The 21,331-nt window shown below is 33.9% G+C and overlaps 4 protein-coding genes across 8 annotated transcripts; 1 reads left to right on the forward strand and 3 right to left on the reverse strand.

The window, feature by feature from the left end:
• Window positions 1-554: 554 nt before the first annotated feature.
• Window positions 555-19,956, reverse strand: LOC111499168 (stem-specific protein TSJT1-like). Of its 2 annotated transcripts, XM_023150675.1 has the most exons (5): window positions 19,708-19,954; window positions 18,424-18,664; window positions 18,225-18,345; window positions 18,035-18,144; window positions 16,429-16,680 (listed from the first exon to the last, which is right to left on the reverse strand). In XM_023150675.1, exons 1-5 carry the CDS (start codon window positions 19,908-19,910, stop codon window positions 16,612-16,614), a joined length of 744 nt encoding a protein of 247 aa, XP_023006443.1. In that variant the 5' UTR covers window positions 19,911-19,954; the 3' UTR covers window positions 16,429-16,611. The 2 variants fall into 2 exon arrangements, with proteins under 2 accessions (XP_023006444.1, XP_023006443.1); XM_023150676.1 differs by lacking the exons at window positions 16,429-16,680; window positions 18,035-18,144 and adding an exon at window positions 555-714 and having other exon boundaries at window positions 18,199-18,345; window positions 19,708-19,956.
• On the forward strand, window positions 702-3,877 carry LOC111499166 (E3 ubiquitin-protein ligase RHF1A). 2 transcript variants are annotated; one of them, XM_023150672.1, is made up of 8 exons: window positions 702-921; window positions 1,846-1,892; window positions 1,984-2,046; window positions 2,181-2,289; window positions 2,384-2,670; window positions 2,847-2,954; window positions 3,054-3,402; window positions 3,595-3,877. In XM_023150672.1, the coding sequence occupies exons 1-8, from the start codon at window positions 805-807 to the stop codon at window positions 3,604-3,606; spliced, it is 1,092 nt and encodes a 363-aa protein (XP_023006440.1). In that variant the 5' UTR covers window positions 702-804; the 3' UTR covers window positions 3,607-3,877. The 2 variants fall into 2 exon arrangements, with proteins under 2 accessions (XP_023006440.1, XP_023006441.1); XM_023150673.1 differs by having other exon boundaries at window positions 2,432-2,670.
• Window positions 5,049-7,208, reverse strand: LOC111499169 (peroxiredoxin-2F, mitochondrial-like). The gene is made up of 5 exons (XM_023150677.1): window positions 6,941-7,208; window positions 6,690-6,719; window positions 5,956-6,114; window positions 5,705-5,799; window positions 5,049-5,352 (listed from the first exon to the last, which is right to left on the reverse strand). The coding sequence occupies exons 1-5, from the start codon at window positions 7,154-7,156 to the stop codon at window positions 5,247-5,249; spliced, it is 606 nt and encodes a 201-aa protein (XP_023006445.1). The 5' UTR covers window positions 7,157-7,208; the 3' UTR covers window positions 5,049-5,246.
• On the reverse strand, window positions 9,338-12,747 carry LOC111499164 (protein trichome birefringence-like 11). Of its 3 annotated transcripts, none has more exons than XM_023150670.1 (5): window positions 11,828-12,651; window positions 10,339-10,728; window positions 10,088-10,246; window positions 9,624-10,016; window positions 9,338-9,574 (listed from the first exon to the last, which is right to left on the reverse strand). In XM_023150670.1, exons 1-4 carry the CDS (start codon window positions 12,265-12,267, stop codon window positions 9,656-9,658), a joined length of 1,350 nt encoding a protein of 449 aa, XP_023006438.1. In that variant the 5' UTR covers window positions 12,268-12,651; the 3' UTR covers window positions 9,338-9,574; window positions 9,624-9,655. The 3 variants fall into 3 exon arrangements, with proteins under 3 accessions (XP_023006438.1, XP_023006439.1, XP_023006437.1); XM_023150671.1 differs by adding an exon at window positions 12,658-12,747 and having other exon boundaries at window positions 9,573-10,016; window positions 11,828-12,487; XM_023150669.1 differs by having other exon boundaries at window positions 9,573-10,016.
• Window positions 19,957-21,331: the final 1,375 nt, after the last annotated feature.

Below are 21,331 nucleotides of genomic sequence, written 5' to 3' on the forward strand. Positions count from 1 at the left end.
TGAATAATATAGTAATTTATTATTTATAAATAATAATAATAATAATATATTGGTAAAATTTTGGTCACTTTAATAGAAAATGTTTTAAAAAATAAAATAAAAGGCTCCAGAAGAAAATGCAAAGAAAGAAAGCAATTATAACTAAACATATTGTAATACAATATTAATCTAAAGTTAATCTAATTATTTATGAAACTTTGCATTTATATAAAAAAAAAAATATAAGTATAAATCAAATATTTAAAATTTTAAAAAATCTAATAAATTATCAAACTCTTTTATTTTTGTAATTTTGTACCATGTCCCTAATTTAGGGGTCATTTTTTATTTTATTTTTTAAACCAAAAAATACAATAAAAAACTATTTAGAAAATTTAACAATATCTAATAAATTCTTAAACTTTAAAAATGTAAAATAAATTTAAGAATTTTCTTAACATTTTGTAAAATTAATTAATTTATTAGGTATAAAATTGGTTTTTTTTTTTTTTGGGTAATAAAATATTAATTTTTAATTTAAAAAAAAATGTGATTTAAATTAACCCTCTATTAAACACAAAATTAAAAATCAATCTAAAAAATGAAAAGAAAAAGGAGAGAGCAGACTGGTTCCACCAAAGCGTATGAATCGGTTTGTTTGCTGCAAATTTCTTCAGACTTTTTCCCCCACAACTCTCTGCTTTGACCATTTGCTTTCTCTCTCTCTCTCTCTCTCTCTCTACAGTTTTCTAGGTTTCAGTTTTTCCCCCATTTCCTGTTCTGTTCTAAGGAGGAGGCTTCCCTTTTGATTTTGTCGGCACTCCAATGGCGGATTTCACTTCTTCCTCCCTCAATGCTCTTTCTCCTCCTTCCGATGATGCTTTTGAAGACGACGCTTGCTGTATTTGCCTCGATCCTTTTACCTCCCACGATCCTCCCTCTGTAAGAACCTCCTTTCCGCTGCTCTTTCCAGATCGTCTTCCTTTCACTGCTTGCTTTTTTCTTTTCAGTTGGTGTTCATCCTACTCTACAACTTCTGCATCTTAATAGTTTGGCCTTCATTCTATTAGCTTCATCTTTTAGCTACGACATCACCTAGCTCTTACTCTTTTACTCCAGGCGGCTAGTTTCTCCACCGAACACTGTAGAATGTAGGAACTGATTTGAGTGTCACTGTAGAATGTAGGTGAGTTCATTTCTGGTGATGGCTGTGTTCTGGGATTCTTTTGTTTTCTGTCTAGCTACTTTGTTTCGATAACCACTTGGTGTGATGAGTTTCAATTTAGAATTGGTAAGTAGATGAGTGAGTGCCTGGAATTGGCTGTCCAAGTGATTGTGTGAGATCGCACCTCGGTTGGAGAGGGGAAGGGAGTATTCTTTATAAGGGTGTGAAAATCACTCCCTCGCAGACATCGTTTTAAGGGGAAGCCCGAATGGAAAAGGCTAAAGAGAACAATATCAGCTAGTAGTGGGTTTAAGCTATTACAAATGGTATTAGAGGCAAAGAGTACCTTGGGCCCGAAGGGGGGTGGTTTGTGAGATCTCCATCGGTTGGAGAGGAGAACAACAAAGCATTCTTTATAAGGGTGTGGACACCTCTCCCTAGCAGACACGTTTTAAAAATCTTGAGAGGAAGCTCGAAAGAGAAAGTCCAAAGAGAACGACATCTACTAGCGGTGGGCTTGAGTTGTTACAAATTGATCATATTATTGTTTTTCAGAAAGTTGAGATCAAATGAAGCAATGAACGATATCATCGCTCCCTCTTTGCTAAGGGGGTTTTGTCTCAATGGTGTTGCTGCTCCATTCTATGTGGTTTATGTGGCCTTTATGTTTGGATTAACCTTGTCTATTGTTCAAATTTCAGATCACCAGTTGCAAGCATGAATATCATCTCCAATGTATTCTTGATTGGTAGACTTCTTGAAGATCATCCTTGTTTATATTATCTTCTAAAAACAACAGGTTGATTCGAGTCTTACTTTTCGGTTATTGATTCTTTCAGGTCTCAAAGAAGCAACGAGTGCCCAATCTGTTGCCAGTTGCTAGTGTTAAGGGATCCTGTTGGGTATGTAGCTTCGTCATAGAAAGTTTAATTCCTCTATATTCTCGGGCCTCGCCCATGTCTCCCTCGATCTATCTAATGAATGAAAACAATGCAAGCTTTCTAATTAAGCAAGTGCTAATTCAACTATTCTACAGCCAGGAGCTTCTAGCAGCCATTGCTAGTGAAAAGCTTTTGAAGTCTAGAAGCTTGTCTTCTGTTGCATCCACTTCTTTGCGTTTCCACGAAAACTTTGATGTCGACCATGTGAGTAGTTCTAATAAATCTGACAATCTATTCGACGTCCTTATTCTTTCAATGAGGATCAACTATTATTAAGAAGCAAAATTGGTTCCTTCAGGACTCCTCTCATTCAGATGACTCTGACTTTGATGACCTGATTATGCAGCATCTTGCTGCTGCAGCTAGCCGAGCTCGGTATGTTCATAGAAGGGAGAGGCAAAGACATTTTGGACTTGGACCTTCACAAGGTGTCTCTGCATGTCCAGAAGAGGTTCCAGTGCTAATATGTCCCTTGTCACCTAGATTTCAAGATGCTACTCTAAGTTCGCCTAATAGTGATTCACCATCTCCTGGTTCCCCTTTGTCGTCTGGTGGTCGAACCGGAATTAGTAAAATCTCGCCTAGGTATTTTACGTCCCCGGACTAATGTATCTATTTCATGCTTTGCTCTTAACACCAACAATAAATAACTGTAGAAGAGAAAGTGCCCTGCTAGAAATACTCAAGATACCCTCAAGCTTCAAAACGAGTAAAGCGTTCGTTTCTTTTGCTGTCTAACCTACATCTTCTTTGTCATATAGGGTTTTACTGACTGAGACATTGTCGGGTAGTCAACAGAAAACAAACCAACCTGAGGGGCTTTCTTTCCCAGATTCCATCAAATCCAAATGGTCTGCTACTTCTGCAAAGTAAGTGTAATGGGAGTTTGCTTCTCTTAAACTAGTTTCTACATGATACCTCATCAATGCTATGATGCATATCAAGATTTCTAAATTGTACCAATACAGGTACAAGGAGTCAATATGGCGAAGCACTCAAGGTATTAAGGAGAAACTGCTTGCTCGTAACAGCTCCGTGAAGGAGCTAAGCAGAGGAGTGAAGCGTGAAGTAAGTGCTGGGATTGCTGGTGTTGCTCGAATGATCGATCGCCTAGATTTGTCTTCGAAAAGGAATGCTGCTTCTGTTTCCTTCTTCAGCTGCAGTGGAGGTACATCAAACTCCATGAAAGGAAAGAACGTAGTAATGCAAGAAAGTGGTGTCACAGATGGTTCAGTAAAAAATGACAGAATATGTACTGGTTCACCCTCACATGTTTCTCCTACCGTTCCAGGCTCAGTCAATGATTCTCTAGCTCAGGTACTTCCCTTCATGTCGTTAGACAATTTTAAACACGAACCGGTACCAACCTATACCTGTTTCCAGGTTAACTTTGTAAACGACCATTATACGTGCGTAGTTCATACTGAGAATCACACATACTTATGTGAAAAGCTCCATAATATATATGTTTGATGTGTTTTATTGATTATCAATCATCTCTTTTGGCAGAGAGGAAATTGAAGTGTGGAAATCAGGATTTGACACTCATCCAGATGAACATCTTATCAACTCAACTCAACTCAGCAGAAAGCATACTGTGGCAAGCGACTTGTTATGATTTAACCAACATCCAGTTGGTTTGAGTCCTGCATTTTCTTCTTCATATAAATCTAGTGATGAAAAAGGCGTAGTTTACATAGTAATTCTATATATATATATATATATATATATATGATGTTCTGCTTCATGATACTCTATTTCTATGTGGATGAGTTTCTTTCTCTCTCATTGAGATTGGGACTGAAGTGTTTCACTATCAATGGAAAGCTTTGAACGAATAACCAACTCCTATATCTAATTCTTCTTTCAAGGGAAGAACATAAAAGAAGATGCTGGTTTCTATTCTGAAAGGGAATTCGGGCTTTAAATTGACCATTTAGGTAGGAACTTTGAAGGTGCTGTTTCAGAACTTGATTCCCTTGCCAATTTTGCTACTTGTAAGATTAGAATTGTTCTAAATGTTCATAACTTTTGTTGAACGCCAGTAGCTGGTAATTGGATTCATAAGGAACGTGTTCAAAGGAATAGACAGGAAAGTAAGTAAGATGTGCAAGAATAAGTTCTTTTTCTCCCACTGCTTCCACACTACCTTTGAACAACTTTAGAGATAGTCTCTTTGAATTTTTTGTCTTTTTCCAAAATATATATACGTTACGAAAATGAAGCAGAGATTGAGAATGAGACGGGAACATGAAATATTATCACCATCCTTATGCCTGTTTAGCTTGGGAAAAAGTCTATCAACCCCTTTGGGAGAAGTCTACGTCGGGTCACTAGACATCCTAGTCACGAGTTGTTTCTCTTTAAATAACTACATATGAATGGATTATAGAATGATATTGGTAGACTGGAATATGGAGCCACATGCCATCTGATTTCCGAAGAAATTGAAGTGATCAATAATGCTGAAAGTCGATGGGTGATTTAAAGGGCCCATGATTGTGAAGAACAATGTCTCAAATATTCAAGACTTCAATTTTCAGCACTAAAGGTCCAACGATGATTTAAAAGTTGGTGGCTCAATCACTCCAGTCCCACAATTGTTGAACTAAAAAAAAAGTTTGAATTCAATAAAAAGATTAGTAATCTACAACTAAAAGTTTCCTCTTCTATCGATTTTCAAACTGATTTACCAGCTATAAGGATTGGATAAAGAAATTCAATCAACTTGAAACATTCCACTCGATCAATTTTAAGTAATAATAGAATCGGATGATGAAACCAAGACCAACCCAATTCGAGGCTAAAAATTTCTCCACACCCTCAACTGGAGAAGATCTATACCTAAATTTGCATGGATTTGGCCAAGGTCCAACCTTGCTCTGTTTCTCTATGTACTTACTGTTTATTCCAATCGAGAAGTGATGATTTGGATTGAAGAATACTCGTTTCCAAATTTTTGTGTTTCTGAATCCAAGTTAGAACATTTTATATATGAAGAACAATAAGTGGACGCCAAGCTGCCAAGCAATCGTCACATGGGATTTTACTTCCGACCAACAAAAAAAATCAAAAGAAAACCTTTGTCATACACAACTCAGTTACACCCATGGTCTTATTCGGAATCCAAGACCTTGAATTGGTTGCAATGGAAACTGACTCTAAATTTGGTTCAAAATGACATCTGCCCCCGTAACCTTAAAGTCGGATGGAGCTTCCTCTATGTTAAGAGCCTTAACTGTGCCATCTACAACATATGCTGACCATCTACAGGGAAGAAGGATGTCAAAGAGTGTAGAAATGTCTACCTATTTGATAACCATTTAGTTTTTAAAAATTATATTTATTTTCTCACAATTTCTTTTCATTTTTCTTACGGAAAGATTTGCGTTCATAGTCACATCTCAAAAACAAAAACAAGTTTCTTAAAACTTTTAGTTGTCAAATCTTGAAAATATCCTCAAAAAGATAACAAATCAAAAAAACTGATAAATGGAAGTAGTATTTATAAACTTAATTCTCAAGAATCAAAAATAAAAAATAAGGTGGTTATCAAAGAAGAGCTAAATAATCATAATCCATAAATATTTTGGCATGTCAAAGATGAGATTGATCGTACCTTTGAGAACGAGGACCAAGCAAAGCAACAGAAAGATCTTTATCCAGTTCCAGGCTCTTGTGAAATCTTCCATCGAAGTCCCCAAAAAATTGTATCTATGCAGGAATAAACAGAATAACGACAGGACAATGCAATTAAGACAATCAGAATAGGCCATTAGAAGACAGTTCGTACTGACAAATAACTAAATTATACACACCAAGTAAAGAAAATTATGCAGTTTCCATATAACTCTGGTCAAGGAAGCTTACAGCATCTTTCGCTTCAAGTTTCTCAGCCCAGCCATTGAGGGTATATGGATCATTAACAGACACGCAAATAACAGAATCAATTCCTTTAGCCTTGAACTCATCAATTTTGTTCTTGTAACTGGGAACGTGCTGCTGAGAACAAACTCCTGTATATGCACCCTGTGAATTGGAATACCGACTTTAAAATGTGCATCATCAATTGGTAAGGATGATGTCGTTCTTGATCTTTATATGATTTAATATGTATCTAAGTCCCATAGGGAAATTCCAACTGGTAAGAACTAGTTTGGAATAGAGGTCCCGCCAGGATTCAAATCTCCATACCACCAAATGCGTTTGTCCAGGGAGAAGAATTTAGGGGAAATTTTGAACATTCACGACTTCGTAAAGTTGATAATTCTTTAAATCATAGATTATTCTACTGAGAACAAAATAAAGTTCGTGGTAACAAATTTAACAATTCTTCTTCCTAAGTATCAATCTTTAAGAGGTCAGAAATGAAATGTAAACCACGAAACATTGTTTTACTGATCTCTACAATAAATCCTCAGTTCATTAACGGATTGGATGAAGGCATTGATCATGAAAGTGAGCATACAAAAATTGTAGCCCCAATCAAAGAGCACACCGCGTAGAAAAAGAGATGAAAACACATGCATCGGCAACAATTTGGTATAGAATCCATGATTTCATAGCATATATACAATTGTACAAGACTGAATAGATTGACTTACAGGAAGCCCAAAGATGACGACCTTCTTGCCCTGAAATATCATGGCCAATGAATCAATAAGATAAAGACTGACTAGACTAAACTAAACTATCATTCAATGTAAAGCGTAAAACATAACATTAAGCTCAAATGTGGCCTTCAAAGCCCTAAATTTCATGAACAATCAATATTTTTTCATAAAAAGCACAAGTATACTTCAAAAACTAACACAATTAACCTCGAAAGAAATACACGAACAACCGAAGAACAAACCTCGAAAATATCTTTAAGCGGAGTCGTCGAGAACTTGGAGGAGACACCTTCGTCCCAACTCCGAGCCTTCTGGAGAGAAACGTTCGGTGCGGCGGAAACGATGTCAGTTCCGATCGCCACCGCCGCAAAGGCTCGCGATGACGCTCTGCTTCGCATAGATTCAACCAGCGTGCTCTTCGCGGAGGCGCTGACTCGCTTCAGAATCGCGGACGCCATAGATAAGCCTAGCTGATACAAGATCCTCAACTATAGAGGGAGGAGACGCAGGATGAGAGAAAAAAAGAATAAATATGAAAAGGAATTTTTATTTTTTAAAATAAATATGAAAAGATTTTTTTAATATAAAAAATAAAATAAAATAAATGTTAAAAAAAAAAAAAGGATTTTTTTAGAATAATAATTTTATTAAGGTGATTGAATCAATTACGAAAATTAAAGATTTAAATTGGTGACCTTACACTTACAGGTTATATTCACTTTAACCCTCAAACTTTAAATTTAAATAAATTACCGTTCAAAATCGAGATAAATATTGTCATTTTTAAATTTCTAATAGATTCGGTAGATATTGTCATCTTTGGGTTTTCTTTTCGAACTTTCACTAAAGATTTTTAAGACGAGTCTGCAAGAAAGAAGTTTCCACACCATGCTTAGTTCTCTTCCTCAACTGACGTGGATCTTCGGGGTTCAGTGACCTTGCTTACACACCGCCTCGTGTCCACCTACCTTCAGGGCTCAGCCTCCTCACACTGGCACATCACCTGGTGTCTATTCTGACATCTTCGTGACAATCATCTAAATTTATGAATTTTGGTTAATTTGTTCATTATTTTTTTTTCGTGGAAAAATGGGTTTTAACTCGTTTTAAATCAAATGATATTATTTATCTTAGAATTTTTTATTATTATTATTATTATTATTATTATTATTAAAGAAATTTTATAAGCCGATTTTTTTAATCATATTTCAAGAAGAAAAAATAGACAAAAATCGAGCTAGACATTACTCAACATATAACTTTCAAGTTATTAAATAATTAAATATTAATATATTACTAAAAGCTTGAAATAATTAAAAAGGATTACAAAATTTATAAGCTTAACCCTTTTTTGGTTTAAAAGATCGTTGATGATTGAATCTCTTATTTTCCGAACTTAATTTCATAGCTAGTGGCATTCTTCTGCTTCTTCCTCGACAGCGGTAACTGTGTTGGGATGAAAACTCCAGTACCTTTGCTCTCCCTTACGAAAACATGTTTGTGAGCCACCATCAATGGAAGTTGCTCAGTTTGGACTCGGTGTACTGACCTAATCAGATCCTGAAACATTAATAATAGGTCGAGTTATAAGCATGACCTCTAAATGTTTAAAGGTCCTTTAAGTGATGAGTTCTGAGTTTAGACTTGATGGGTAGCTAGTTCACTATTCATACTCTAAACTTTCGAATGAAATATGCAACAACTCAAGCCCACCACTAGCAGATAGTGTCCATTTTGGCCCGTTACGTATCACTGTCAGCCTCACGGTTTTGAAAACGTGTATGCTAGAAAAAGGTTTCCACACCCTTATAAGGAATGCTTCGTTCCACTCTCCAACTGATGTGGGATCTCACATAATATATCCAATCTAATAGCTTGGCTCTCTAAACAAACAATGTTAACAGTATAGATTCAATAAACAATAAACAAACACAAACCTAACCCAAAGTGAAGAACTAAACGTACTACATTCAAGTTGAATAATAGTCGTATAAATGAACAGGGATGAATCGAAAGGGCAAAACCAACGAGTCAAAACAAACCGTATGAACGATCGGAAGCTCGTCATCATCCATAATGAGAAGCAAAATTCGTCAGCTCGTCAAACAACAAATCATCGTTTTCTACTCCAATTTCCATCTCAAATTCTCCGAAACAAAACCCTAAAACTCAAGAAACTCTACTTGGTTTGCTTCATTTCCACTCGATTTAAATAGGAACAAACAAGAAGAAGACATAGGTTGAACTACTCACCATGGCTAAGGGACTTCTTCCTTATTTGACATGACAAAAAGTGTATAGTGATGAGTGGATGGGTAGGGTTTGTCCTTTGTTAACGACAATATTTGTCTACATGTGGGTACGTAAAAAGCTTAGGTTACTTTCTGATGTGACGTATTTTTATTGGTTTAGAAAAGTCCCGTGAGAGAGTAAATGAGAGCTTCTACTTATTAGTTTATAGGCAAGTATGGTTCATTTTATTAAACGATATATATGTTATGAAAAGTTGAGACCTGGAATGGTGCGAGCGATGACTTGAAAGGGAAATAGAGACCGACTTACGATTTTAGGTCACCGTTGCATCATTCGAAGTAGAAAGATATTTTTTAAGAGGAACAATGGAGACAGTGTCCCTTGAAAAATTTTACATTCTCAAATTTATAAAAATAACTAAATATATACATGTACATATACATATATTTGGTTCGTCCAATAATAAACCTATTAGGTCGGCCCAACAGACTGATTCATCGGCTAACCCAATCTTCAAAATGGTGATACGTATCTGATACAATGAATAAATAGGTTAGATCAAATTTTGACTTTGAGTCGAGCTTGGGTCGAGTCGGGACTGGACTCGAGCCCATTGATTGAGGGGGTATGGCTACTCCCAAAACTAACAAAGAGTCTTGTATTGGCCTTCTCTGGCTATCATTTCTGTAAGCAAAAACTTCAACTTAAGTGGCCTGAGAAGCTGAAGAGGTCCATTCATGCTTCAAGAACAATGCATAAAGAAGCTCATTCCACACATCAGGAACCCCAGGCAAACACCAGTGACTGCAATCCTGTCGATGAGGAGGTGCAGGACCGACGTCGGGACCGAGGTAGTACAGAGATGAATGCCCATCCTTTCTCTGTGCAGTCATTCGAGTTACATTTAATATCTCTAGTTTAGTTGAATTTGGCATCGCTAAGTAACCTGATAGGATGGAATTTGCTATCCGAAAATGGGACCAGGTTTCGGGAGGAACTAACGAAGAACCGAGCTCCGGTAGAGCTTCCAAATGACAGCTCCCACCATTCCTCCAATCTCCACCTCTGCATAATTTCCATATCTTATGTACAAAGCCAGACAGAATGCACATAAAACACGAATCTCACAAACTTACCGAAAATGTACGGGGGCGAACATACGGAAGAAGACAGTTGTTTTGTTCGAGTTTAGTTCGTTGTTGATCCAGTTCATCACGGTCTTGAGCGACTGCTGATATGCATCTTCAATCTTCATTTCCATCTTTATCTCGTTCCCATCTTGGAAGTAACAGCCTCTGTCAATAACATCGAAAAAAGACTCGTCATTCATTGAGAAAAACATGGAAATGGAACGACGAGAAGCTTGAAAACGTGGTCGAGAACGTACCCTCTTATGGTCTTCTCGTAGTTCCACCAATGCCCGGTGTTGAAGATCAAAACATCGGCATCTCGCCACTTGGGTGAGGACCAATCCATCTGATCTAGCTTAAGAGTCGTCTTGATCTCTCGAGAAACACCCGAAGGAGGTCGACTCTGCAAGACGAGAAACGGAGCTCGGTAGTATTCAACAGTGCAGTTGAAATCCTTGAACTTGAACACCAAGAATCCCTTGTGCTTTGTAATTGGACTACCATTCACTTCATAGATGGATTCTTTGTTTGGAACTGCAGATGATAGCATACATAAAAGTGATTCCCATTGGTTCCTTCCAATTGAGTCACCGACGAACACGACCCGTTTGTTTTGCATTTTCTCCAACATAAACGTTGCATTGAACCTGATAGCTCGTAAATCCAATCAAACTTTAGAGAGATCCAAAAACGACCCTTCAACTATCAAACTTTTTAACCGTCTAAAGCCCACCACCAAGCAAATATTGTCTTCTTTGGGCTCTTTTTCGGGCTTCCCTCAAGGTTTTTAAAACGAGTCTGCTGGGGAAAGATTTCCACACCCTTATAAGAAATGCTTCATTTTATCTCACAATTCACCTCCTTTGGGCGCTCGGTGTCCAGCTCTGATACCATTTGTAACCGTCTAAGCCCACAGCTAGCAGATATTGTCCTCTTTGGGCTTTTCCCTTCGAGCTTCCTCTCAAGGTTTTTAAAAAGGCTTTGAGGGAGAAGTTTCCACACCCTTCTAAGAAATGCTTCGTTCTCCTCTCCAACCAACGTGGGAACTCACAATCCACCTCCCTTAGGGGCTACTAGCGTCCTCGCTAGCACACTGCTCGATGTCTGACTTTGATACCATTTGTAACAGCATAAGCCCACAGTTAGTAGATATTGTCCTCTTTAGGCTTTCCCTTTCGGACTTCCCCTCAAGGTTTTAAAACACATACGTTAGGGAGAGGTTTCTACATCCTTCCAAGGAATGCTTTGTTCCCCACTCCAAACGACGTGGGATCTCACACTATACCAATAACTAGCAACTTGAAAACTACACAAACTACCATGTTCGTGAGTCATTTAACCATTTCAAACTCACCTACAAACACGCACTTAGTAATCAAACAAACCCAAACAATACTTTACGAGATCGTCGTCTATAATTAACACAAAAGGCAGCTATTCTCGTGAATTCATATATAAACAATAGCTTGTAAACTACATAGCTAGGTCCCTTCTTATATCCATCCAACAATTCACGGGTGAAATCAGTCAACAAAGCAGAAAAAACAAAAACCAAAAAACAGGTAGGGTGCCACTGAATTAGAATCAAAACAAAAAGAAAATTCAAACTCAAAGCAGAATCTAGAACTTGTAATAATCATCTATACTATTAAAACACACAAATTGAACTAACAAGATTGTTCTTCCTCAGTTTCGGATTAATCTAACAAACAATTTGATGAATCTGATATTGAGTTCAAATTTTACCTGGGCAGGTTGCAGAATTTGGGTTGCCATTTCCATTTAGTGTAGAACAAATCAGGGCGGCCATTTTCAGAGCAGCGAAAGCCTTGATCAACAAACGGGCAGTTCTTGGATTCATACAAAGGATAAGAATCATCCCAAACCCAATCCCCATCAAACAAATCACACTCAAATCCCTCTTCAGAAAGAAACTCAACCGTCCGATTCTGACCAAAATTAGAGTTTCTTAGCCAAACAAATCTCTCTGATCGAAGAGGAAACACAAACCTACTTGAAGCAGTTCTGTAATCCAAGAAAAAAAAGCTACAAATCAAACAAATAGACACGAAAAAGAACCCAAAAACCCCAAGCGAGGGCTCGAACAGTCTCAAACGCTTAAGTTTACTGAACACTTCACTAAACGGCATGGCTTCAAGATCAATCACAGAAGGGTTCTTAGACATTGAAGCTTAAACCAAGATCAAAATCTTCCGCCAAGTTTCGATTCAGACAAGCAAACAGTGAAGGGGATGAAATAATTATGAAATCGAATTAGTGGATCAGTTCAAAGAAGTATGAACAGAGAGAAATCTAACAGAGAAGAAGAAAAACCCCAAATCGGTGTTCAAAGAAGCATTCATGGCGGAAAAAAATGAAGAACAAAAAGCTTCCTCCCCTGTTTACCTTTAAGATTAGAGAATAATGAAATGATTAGGAGTAGAAATCTGGAAGAAGAAGAAGATTAAGAACAAAAACATCAAAAACAAAAACAAAATCGCTTCTGAGATGATGAAGGAGAAGAAGAATGAAGAAGAAAGTGGGGGGTGTGGTTAGAAAGCGGTGTGGATTCTTACAGTGTATGCGTTAATGGGAGGAAAGAGAGAAACAGAGGATTTGATTGGCTCACTCGTGAGTAACGGATAGCCCAAGGGAGAAGCTGATCCCACCATCATTTACAGAGCGTGATATTACATAATAAAATTTAAATTCTTAAATTAATAAAAAAAAATACTTTAAAAAATATTCCAACACTTTTAAAAAATTTAATAATACATAATTTTTTTTTATATAAAATTTGTTCTATTTTTTACAAATGTTTTAAAAAAGTTTCATTATTATTTTTCCTTATTAATCCCTTCATTTTTATTTTTTTTAAAAATATTACAATCAATATATAAACGAAAACGGTCTTTTTCAATATTGTCAGCGCATCGACTATACAAATATTTTTAATTTTTTTCCTAAAAATTGAACATTATTAATGTTACTTTGAACCGTTTCATTAATATTAAATTTTTCTTTAAATAATTTAAAAGTATACTTAATAAAATATTTGAAAGTTAAAAAAATTACATAAAAACGATAATAAATTTATTTTAAAAAAATTATTTTAATGTGTAACATTTAGTGGTAAAATTTTTAGGATCAAATAATTTAATCTGTATTCTAATATATATCATGACACCAAAGTATAAATTATACGAAATAATTTAATTTTATAGTTTATAAAAAATTGATCTAATAATTTTAAAAATATTTTGAATGAAAAATAATAAATAGTTGACAAAAAGCGTTTTTTAATTTAATATTTAATTTTCATCCATAATAAATTTTGGTAATATTATTTGACGTTTCAATTTTAATTTAGTGGTACCCTTTTCTCTCATTGGTCGTGTAGCGCACGGATTTGAAAGGCGCGTAGAGAGATTTGGCTGCCGTAAACAAAGTTCTGACAAGGCTTTGGCTGTCAAGCAGTTTTACTATAATACCGTTTTTTTTGCCTTTCTCAAAAAAAAAAAAAAAAAAAAAAAAAAAAAAAAAAAAACTTTTTATGTCAGTTTTCAAAAATAATAATAATAACAAAATAAACAAAAAATGGGAATTAGATAAATTAGGGAGCGAGTCATAAGAAATTTTTTCTCGTTATCTAAATTGAGTTGGGGTCGGGATTATATTCCTCGTCTCCACCCGTTCCGAATCTAATAGAGAATCTCTATTTAAACGAAAAATGTAGAGGGAGTGGAGAGAGATTTTTCTCCACTAAATAAATTGGGTCGGGATCGAGATTATATTTCTCGTCTCAACACGCTCCACTTCAAATAGAAACGTTTAAATTTCATTTTCAAATTTTATATATTTTAAAGAATAATAGCCATTATTGTTTATTAAATTATTAATTTATTAATCGAAAAAAACTTATTTTATATTTTGTTTTAGTTAATAAAATGTATATGTTAAAAAATGTATTTAAAAATAACAATTTTTTAAATATAAGACGAGAGTAAAGATGAAATTATTAAAAGTTTAAAAGATTTGTAGCAAAATGAAAATATATTTAAATTATGGCTTACTTATTTATTAAAAAATAGATTTTTTTTTTCTTTTTTGTTTTTAACAATAATGTATCGATATAAACAAGTAATATTATTTTATAAGATCTATGGTAATCATTATTATTAACGAAGTCTCCGACATGTCACGATCCACCTAGCCGACCATTTAATCAACCACATGATTTCACTTTTATTCCATTTTTCCTAAGTGAGCTAAACTATAAGTGAGCTAAGCTACTAGTCACAATCGCACTTTTGATGGCAGCGAACTTACGATTGTGCGGCACTCACTTTCCCACGACAAGTAAGCTAAGCCAATTCGTTCTTGCGTCGCCTACAACCAAGCGACGTATGCTCGAGCCTCTAGCCTCGATTTAAGAGAAAATTTTAGAAAACGAGGGCAGTGAGAGATTTTCGAAGGAGACGTTATACAAGCAAGAAAATAACAACAACGACTCACAGTATATAACCTTGGACAGGGAGAAGTTGATATATATATATTAATTCAGTGTAATTCTCTATTTATTTTCACACAAATTAGCCCAAAAAAATTTCATAGAAAACTCACCCGAATTAGATTATCGTGATTTTGTCTATTTTTTTTTATATATGTGTTTAAAAATATATATTAATTTCATAAAAAAATTAATATATATAGATGGTGTGACACTATATTCCAGTCTAACCAACAAATCAGTCATACAGAAGCCAGACTTTACGAACAATCATGACGTAAGATCGAACCTCAGGACACATTTAAGAAAAATGTTTTAGAAAATGTGGGCGAAATGCATTAAAAAAAACAACGGGAAATAAATCAATATTACAAAAAAAAATATGAATAATTAGCGATAATAAATTTAATAACATATAACTCGAGAATAAATTCTAAGGTTAAACAGGAATTCTTTATTCGATAAGGTGGTCCCACAAGAAAATTGAATAATCCAATAGAATTGCACATTTATGACACGTACCAAACTAAAATAGCCAACACGCAAAAATGGACAACTTTAATTAATGGGAACCCCGAAACCATTTATTTCTTGTGTGTATTTCACGCTTAAAACTTCTATTTAATTTTTTAAAATTATAAATGGAATTTATGTTTAATTCTTTAAAATTTGATTAATTAATTTTTAAATTACTTAATAATGTTTATAAATTTATTAGATATAAAATAAAAATTTTATGAATTTGTCTATAAACATCAAAATTCAAAAAATAAATTAGGTTTAATTTGATTGATTAAAAGTTTTATCTATAATAAATGTAAAAATGCGGTGTTTACAAAAAAAATTATTGAAATTAATTTAAAAATAAATAAATAAAAAATGACGAAAAAAATTATAGTAATTAAGATAAAATGTGAATACATTATGAAAGTTTGTAGGAAAAAAAAGTCAATAAAGACTTTGTTTTAAAAAAGTGATTGAACACTATCACTTTATTTAAAAATTTATTTAAAATAAATGAACTGGATTTAAACATTTAAAAAGCTTTTCTGAATTAAAATAGTCCGAGAAAAATAATTTTTAAATTGGGACTAAAATCATTCATAATTTATAATTTAGTAACATAACTTAAATAATAATAAATAAATAAATAAATAAATTCGATTAATTTGAGGAGAAAAAAAGAACGTGAAGCGTGAAGTGAAACTGCATGGCGTAAACATCACGTCTCGGATCAAAGGTGGGTCCCACATTCTTTTTTAATTTTTTTTAATTTGTTAATTCAAGGCGGGACCCACGTCTATTTATTAGTCCAAATCAGTGACTCATTTTCCCACCCAGGCCCCCGCTATTTTCGGCAAATTACTTTCAAAACCTGTTTTTATTTAATTATCGAAAAACAATTTATTTAAAATTCATTTTAATTTGTTTCAAAATAATAATTGTGAGCAAAAACAATTATTAATGTATAAAGCCTTTAAGGGTTATTTTGAAATTATTTCATTTCTTTCAAATTTGCAAAATTAAAATACAACTTTTTCAAAATTCAAGCCCATAGTTTATGGGTATTTAATTATTTAACCTATTAACTTTTATCATAAACATCTACTTTTTGTGGGAAGACATTTATTAAAAAAAAAAAAAAAAACAATGAACAAATCATCTGAAATTCATTGCTAAGCCCACATCTCGATGAAGCAAGACTCGGCCCATATTGAGGCCCAATAAGCCCATTGAGATGAGCTAAGGCCCAACAATTATATAGTTGAAAGGCATATGGAAATCGAAGGAAAGAGAGAAGATTTCAGAACTCCAAAAGGGTTTTTAATGAACAAACTATTTGAACACATCGTAGACACTTTTATAGAACTAAAGCAAGCAAATTTCTACCACAAAGACTCGTATTTACAGTTTTACAGTCCCCTTGAAATCAAACAAACCATTCGGCACAGTAAAATAAGCACACCATTCTTACCTTCCCCCGTGTAAGTTACTGCGCTATGCCTGATACAGCATAGTTCTATGAAATCTCCATTGGGAAATTGTGATACCCGAACCCTGTGGCTGATACAGCCGCTGGCCCCTCCACCTGAAAAGTCAAGCATCCATCATAACACAATCGATAAGAATGATTTTATGAGCTTGGTGGGGTTTCTCAAAAGTGATAGAATCAACTTATATAATGTTCCGTTTTTACTTCTTTAGTTGAAATTTATGTTATGCTTGCAAAACTTACACACTCGATCTAGACGAATAACATGAGAACAAAAGATAGAAGACGCAAGGAGGAATATGGAAACACCGAAATGTAAAACTTCACGAGAGAAGACGCAAGGAAGAATATGGAGACATCGAAATGTAAAAGTTCACTATGGCAACAAAAGAGAGAAGACACAAGGAGACTTATGGAAACACTGAAATGCAAAACTTCACGGTAGCAACAAAAAAGAGAAGACGCAAAGAGAAATATAGAGACACCGAAATGCAAAACTTCACGGTGGCAACAGAAGAGAGAAGACGCAAGGAGACACCGAAATATAAAACTTCACAGTAGCTAGGGTTTATTTATAGACGACTTCCAGTAGTTACACGTATTCTACCATGAAAACTAAATAAGAAACCAACAATCCATCTTGAAAACTACATGGGATAGGAGAATAAATAATATAAGATAAGATTCTATCTTAGACTTAAACTACTTAACCCATAAGTAAACAACAGGATCCACATCCTAACAACTTTTTTACCTAATCCTTAGAAGATTGAATCCTAGTTGACCGCTATGATTTGAACCAACTTGCAGTGATTATCTTTCTCATTGATCTTGACTTGCAAATCTAAAATTAGGTTCTACATTATGAGCTTGGTGGGGTTTCTCAAAAAAGCACGAACTAACCTTTTTAATGTCCATTTTCACTCCTTCGGATGTAATTTCATATACCAAATCCGATTATTTTGATGGATCACTCATCATGTAAGGTTCAAAGAACATTATTTTGGATCAAAACAGAGTCAGAATATGAAAGAAGAGTAAGGAAAAGAAGATCGATGCTAGAAGAATTGTTCAATGGGTGAGGACCTACAAAGTGAATGTCTCATCATGTTATGTATGGTATAGAATTTAGTTCTTTATCCACTACTTTATGATATCCACAGTCCAAAAGATAGTGAATTCTTTATTATGGCTAAAATACTTTCCAGTTCCATTGAGATAAGATCATGGTTATGGGCGTGATTTTTCTCTACCTTTTTGTGGTGTAATCAAGTGCAATGTTAAATCATAAAATTTGAATCTTCAGCTGTGTTCATCACTCAGAGGAAGAATTTTGACACACATACTCATACTCATACTGACTCGAACAATGACGCTATCAGCAAATTTCCAAGCCTAATTTTGCGCCCATTTTCTAATTCAATTAAAAGAGAGTATAATAATCGCATACCTTGAATTTTGCACCCCAGATCTCTTCTTCAGGAGCAGGTTCAGCAGTTATCTTGTTCTTCGGATTCTCGTAGCATCTCAATTCTCCCACCGCCGTGGAGTAGAAACAGCCTGCAATTGAAACAACGATTCAGATGAATCCGTGCCCTAATTTTTCTAATCCATGAAAATCGCGCCGAGTTTCGAAGTACCTTGTGGAAACGACGCAAGGGATTTTCCACAAGCGCCTTTGAGTAAACCTGCATCATCGGCAAACGCGACGTATCCATCAGCGGTGATTCCCCAATACAAAGGCACCTTCCCGAACTGATCCTGCAAAAACCAAAATCAACAAGAAATCAGTACTTTCTAACTTCGATTTTGGAGATTAGAATCTGAGAAGTGACTTACAGAGGCGACGAAGAGGGTGGAGGTGGAGTTGTCGAAGAGGATGAATGCGAAGCTGCCGCTGAAATGGCCGACGACATGGTCGACCGGATATGGAGCTCGATCACGAAGAGCTTTGTAAGCTTCGATTACCAGGATGACTTCATTGGTGGATTTGGGAAGGCCGTATTGGTTCCTCAAGCTCCCCAAATTGTCTAGAGCTCCTTCGAACAAGCAGAAGATCTCCTCCTTCACTGCCAGCGATCTACAATGGCGTTTTTTTTTTGGATTTTCATTTTCAAAAAAATCGAAAAATACTGGATTTTTAATGCATATTATCTTTAAAAAATTATTTCTTAAGTTGCAACCTTAAAATTTTGTATATATTTATCTTTATCCTTTTTAAAAATAGTGTAATAAATTATATATTTTTTATTTCGTGTTCAATAAATTTTAATATTGTTTAAAAATACTTAAATATTTAATTTAGCTTTTTTTGGATCACTTATAAAATATACCACTCTAGGAAGGAAGGGCAGATTAGTAATATCAAATAAATCTTTTAATTTTTAGTCTATATAGATTTATTCGATTTTTTTAAATTCATTAATTTAAAATATTTGAAAGTAAAAATTTTAGAATTTGATTGAATACAAATTTTTCGATTAATAATTAATTATGCTTAGATAATTAAAAAAAAAAAACAAAAAATGACGATATTATTACACTTATTACGATCTCATATATTGTAAAAATAATAATAAGTAAAGTAATTGCCGAGATTAAAGCAAAGCAATATAATTTATAAATTAATTTTTTTTTTAATTTAAGGCATAATAAGTATGGTTTTTATTTTTTTAAAAGTTTAAAATATAAAATAAATATGGCTTCACTTTCCAGAAACTACGGGAACACTGGATGCTGGAATTATCGTTTGGCGGTTTTATAATAAATCTGTGAAATGACAAAAACACCCTTGCGGTCACTTCTATATTAATTAGGCCCTTAATATTTGAATTAATTTTGTATTTAGTAAATTGTTTGACATAATTTATAAGGATTATTATTGACTTTAATACATTTAAAAATATTTAAGTGATCATTTTAAATTTTATAATTCTTATTATATTATATTTTTATAATTTTTAGAAATTAATCGATCTAGTATACATAAATTTAAATTTTACACATTAGTACTTTTTTATTTAAAAAATAATATATATATAGAGAGAGAGAGAGAGAGAAGATTTTTAGGAAAAAACAGAGCGCCGCCGTAGAACGGCGTTTTGAACGGAAAATCTCCAGTACCTGGGGCGCAAGGGAGACTCGTTGTGGTGAGTGAAGGCGAGGTGGACATGGTCACCGATCTGGAGGGAGACGGCGGCAGTATTGGAATCCGCGAACCGCTTCGTCAGCGCCGTGGACGATATCTTCGGCGACGGAGTCCGGCAGCCGGCAGCCACCAGTTCGTCCGGCGGCGATATAATCGAACTGCTAAATACGCCCAACATATTTGCCACGATCTGAGAAATTAAACAATGATAGAAGCACTTTAAGCTCAAAAGGGAGCTGATCCCTTATTTATAGGCCGGGTTAGAGAGTGGAGGGTACTTTCGTACTTTCGCATGTTCACGTGAGATAATATTAAATTTAATTTGTTTATTTTGTTAAAAATAAATTAATTAAAAAGGATAAGATTAAAAACACACATTTAATTTGTTTATTTATTTATTTATTTTTTCCTAAAAAGATAAAAGAGGAATCTCGAAGAATCTCGCCTAATGGGGCTGGTGGGGTACGTAATTTTGTAAAGTTAGAGGGTTACTTTTCAAATTCCAAAAATATCCTCCACAATTATCCGGAATTACTTTTACATATTTTATCTTTATTCTCCGTTTTTCTAAAAAAAAAAAAAAAAAACCTACTATGAAATTTTTATTATTAAACTACTTAAAACAAATGTACATATAGTTGAAACTAACCACTGATTTCGATTCATTTATGTACTATTTATTTATTTGGACATCTCATTTTTTTTGTTCCTAAGTTTTGAGAATAATTTCAATTTAGTTCCTAAACTTAAAAATATTACATTTTTACTTTTATTTAGTCTCTAAAATTTTGCACTTATTACAATTTTACCCTTGCATTAAATTTAATAGATGCTAATTATAGAATTTTTATTAATGGGCATGATGGTAAATGTATCTCCAAGCTAACCCTGTCTAGTGGGTTGCTTTGAGTTTAAAATAAAGATAAAAGTGGGTATTAGTGAAATTAAAGTATATTAGAAGTCCCATTTATGCAATTAAACCTTTTTTTTTTTTTGGAGAATTTTCTCACGAGTAAACAATATAATAATAATAAAAAAGATGCGTCATTTGAGATAATAAATTAAGGAGTGGTTGGCAAGTTACATTGAAAGTGATTTGATATCTTTTGAGGTTAAATTGTCATTTAATTTATATCCTATAAAAAAAAATTGAAAATTGAAAATTAAAACAAAAAATTAATTTAATAATTTTAAATAAGATTTATATATAAAAAAAATTAATTTTTAAAATTTTAAAATATGTTTCAAATTTGTTATTCAAATATGTTGGATAGAAAGTTTGAAATATTACAAATTATTTAGATATATATTTTTAACTATTTGAAATCAATTTAGTGGGGGTTTTACGAGTTTTATATAATTAAAATTGATTTTAATAATTTAAAAAATATTTGAAAGTAATTTTAAATATGATTTTAATTATTTAATTATGAAAAAAAAAATGAAAAGTTATTTCATTGTATCATATCATGGTTTAAAATGTGAATGTCGATAAAAATGTCGAGATCTCAATTTTACGAAAACGAGGTTGGAATTGAACATAAGAATGGGCTTTAAATTAAAGCCCATTACCAATCTACTTGGACTTCACGGCCCACA

This window comes from Cucurbita maxima, unplaced genomic scaffold (assembly GCF_002738345.1).
Source record: "Cucurbita maxima cultivar Rimu unplaced genomic scaffold, Cmax_1.0 Cma_Scf00026, whole genome shotgun sequence".
Classification (NCBI taxonomy): Eukaryota; Viridiplantae; Streptophyta; class Magnoliopsida; order Cucurbitales; family Cucurbitaceae; genus Cucurbita; species Cucurbita maxima.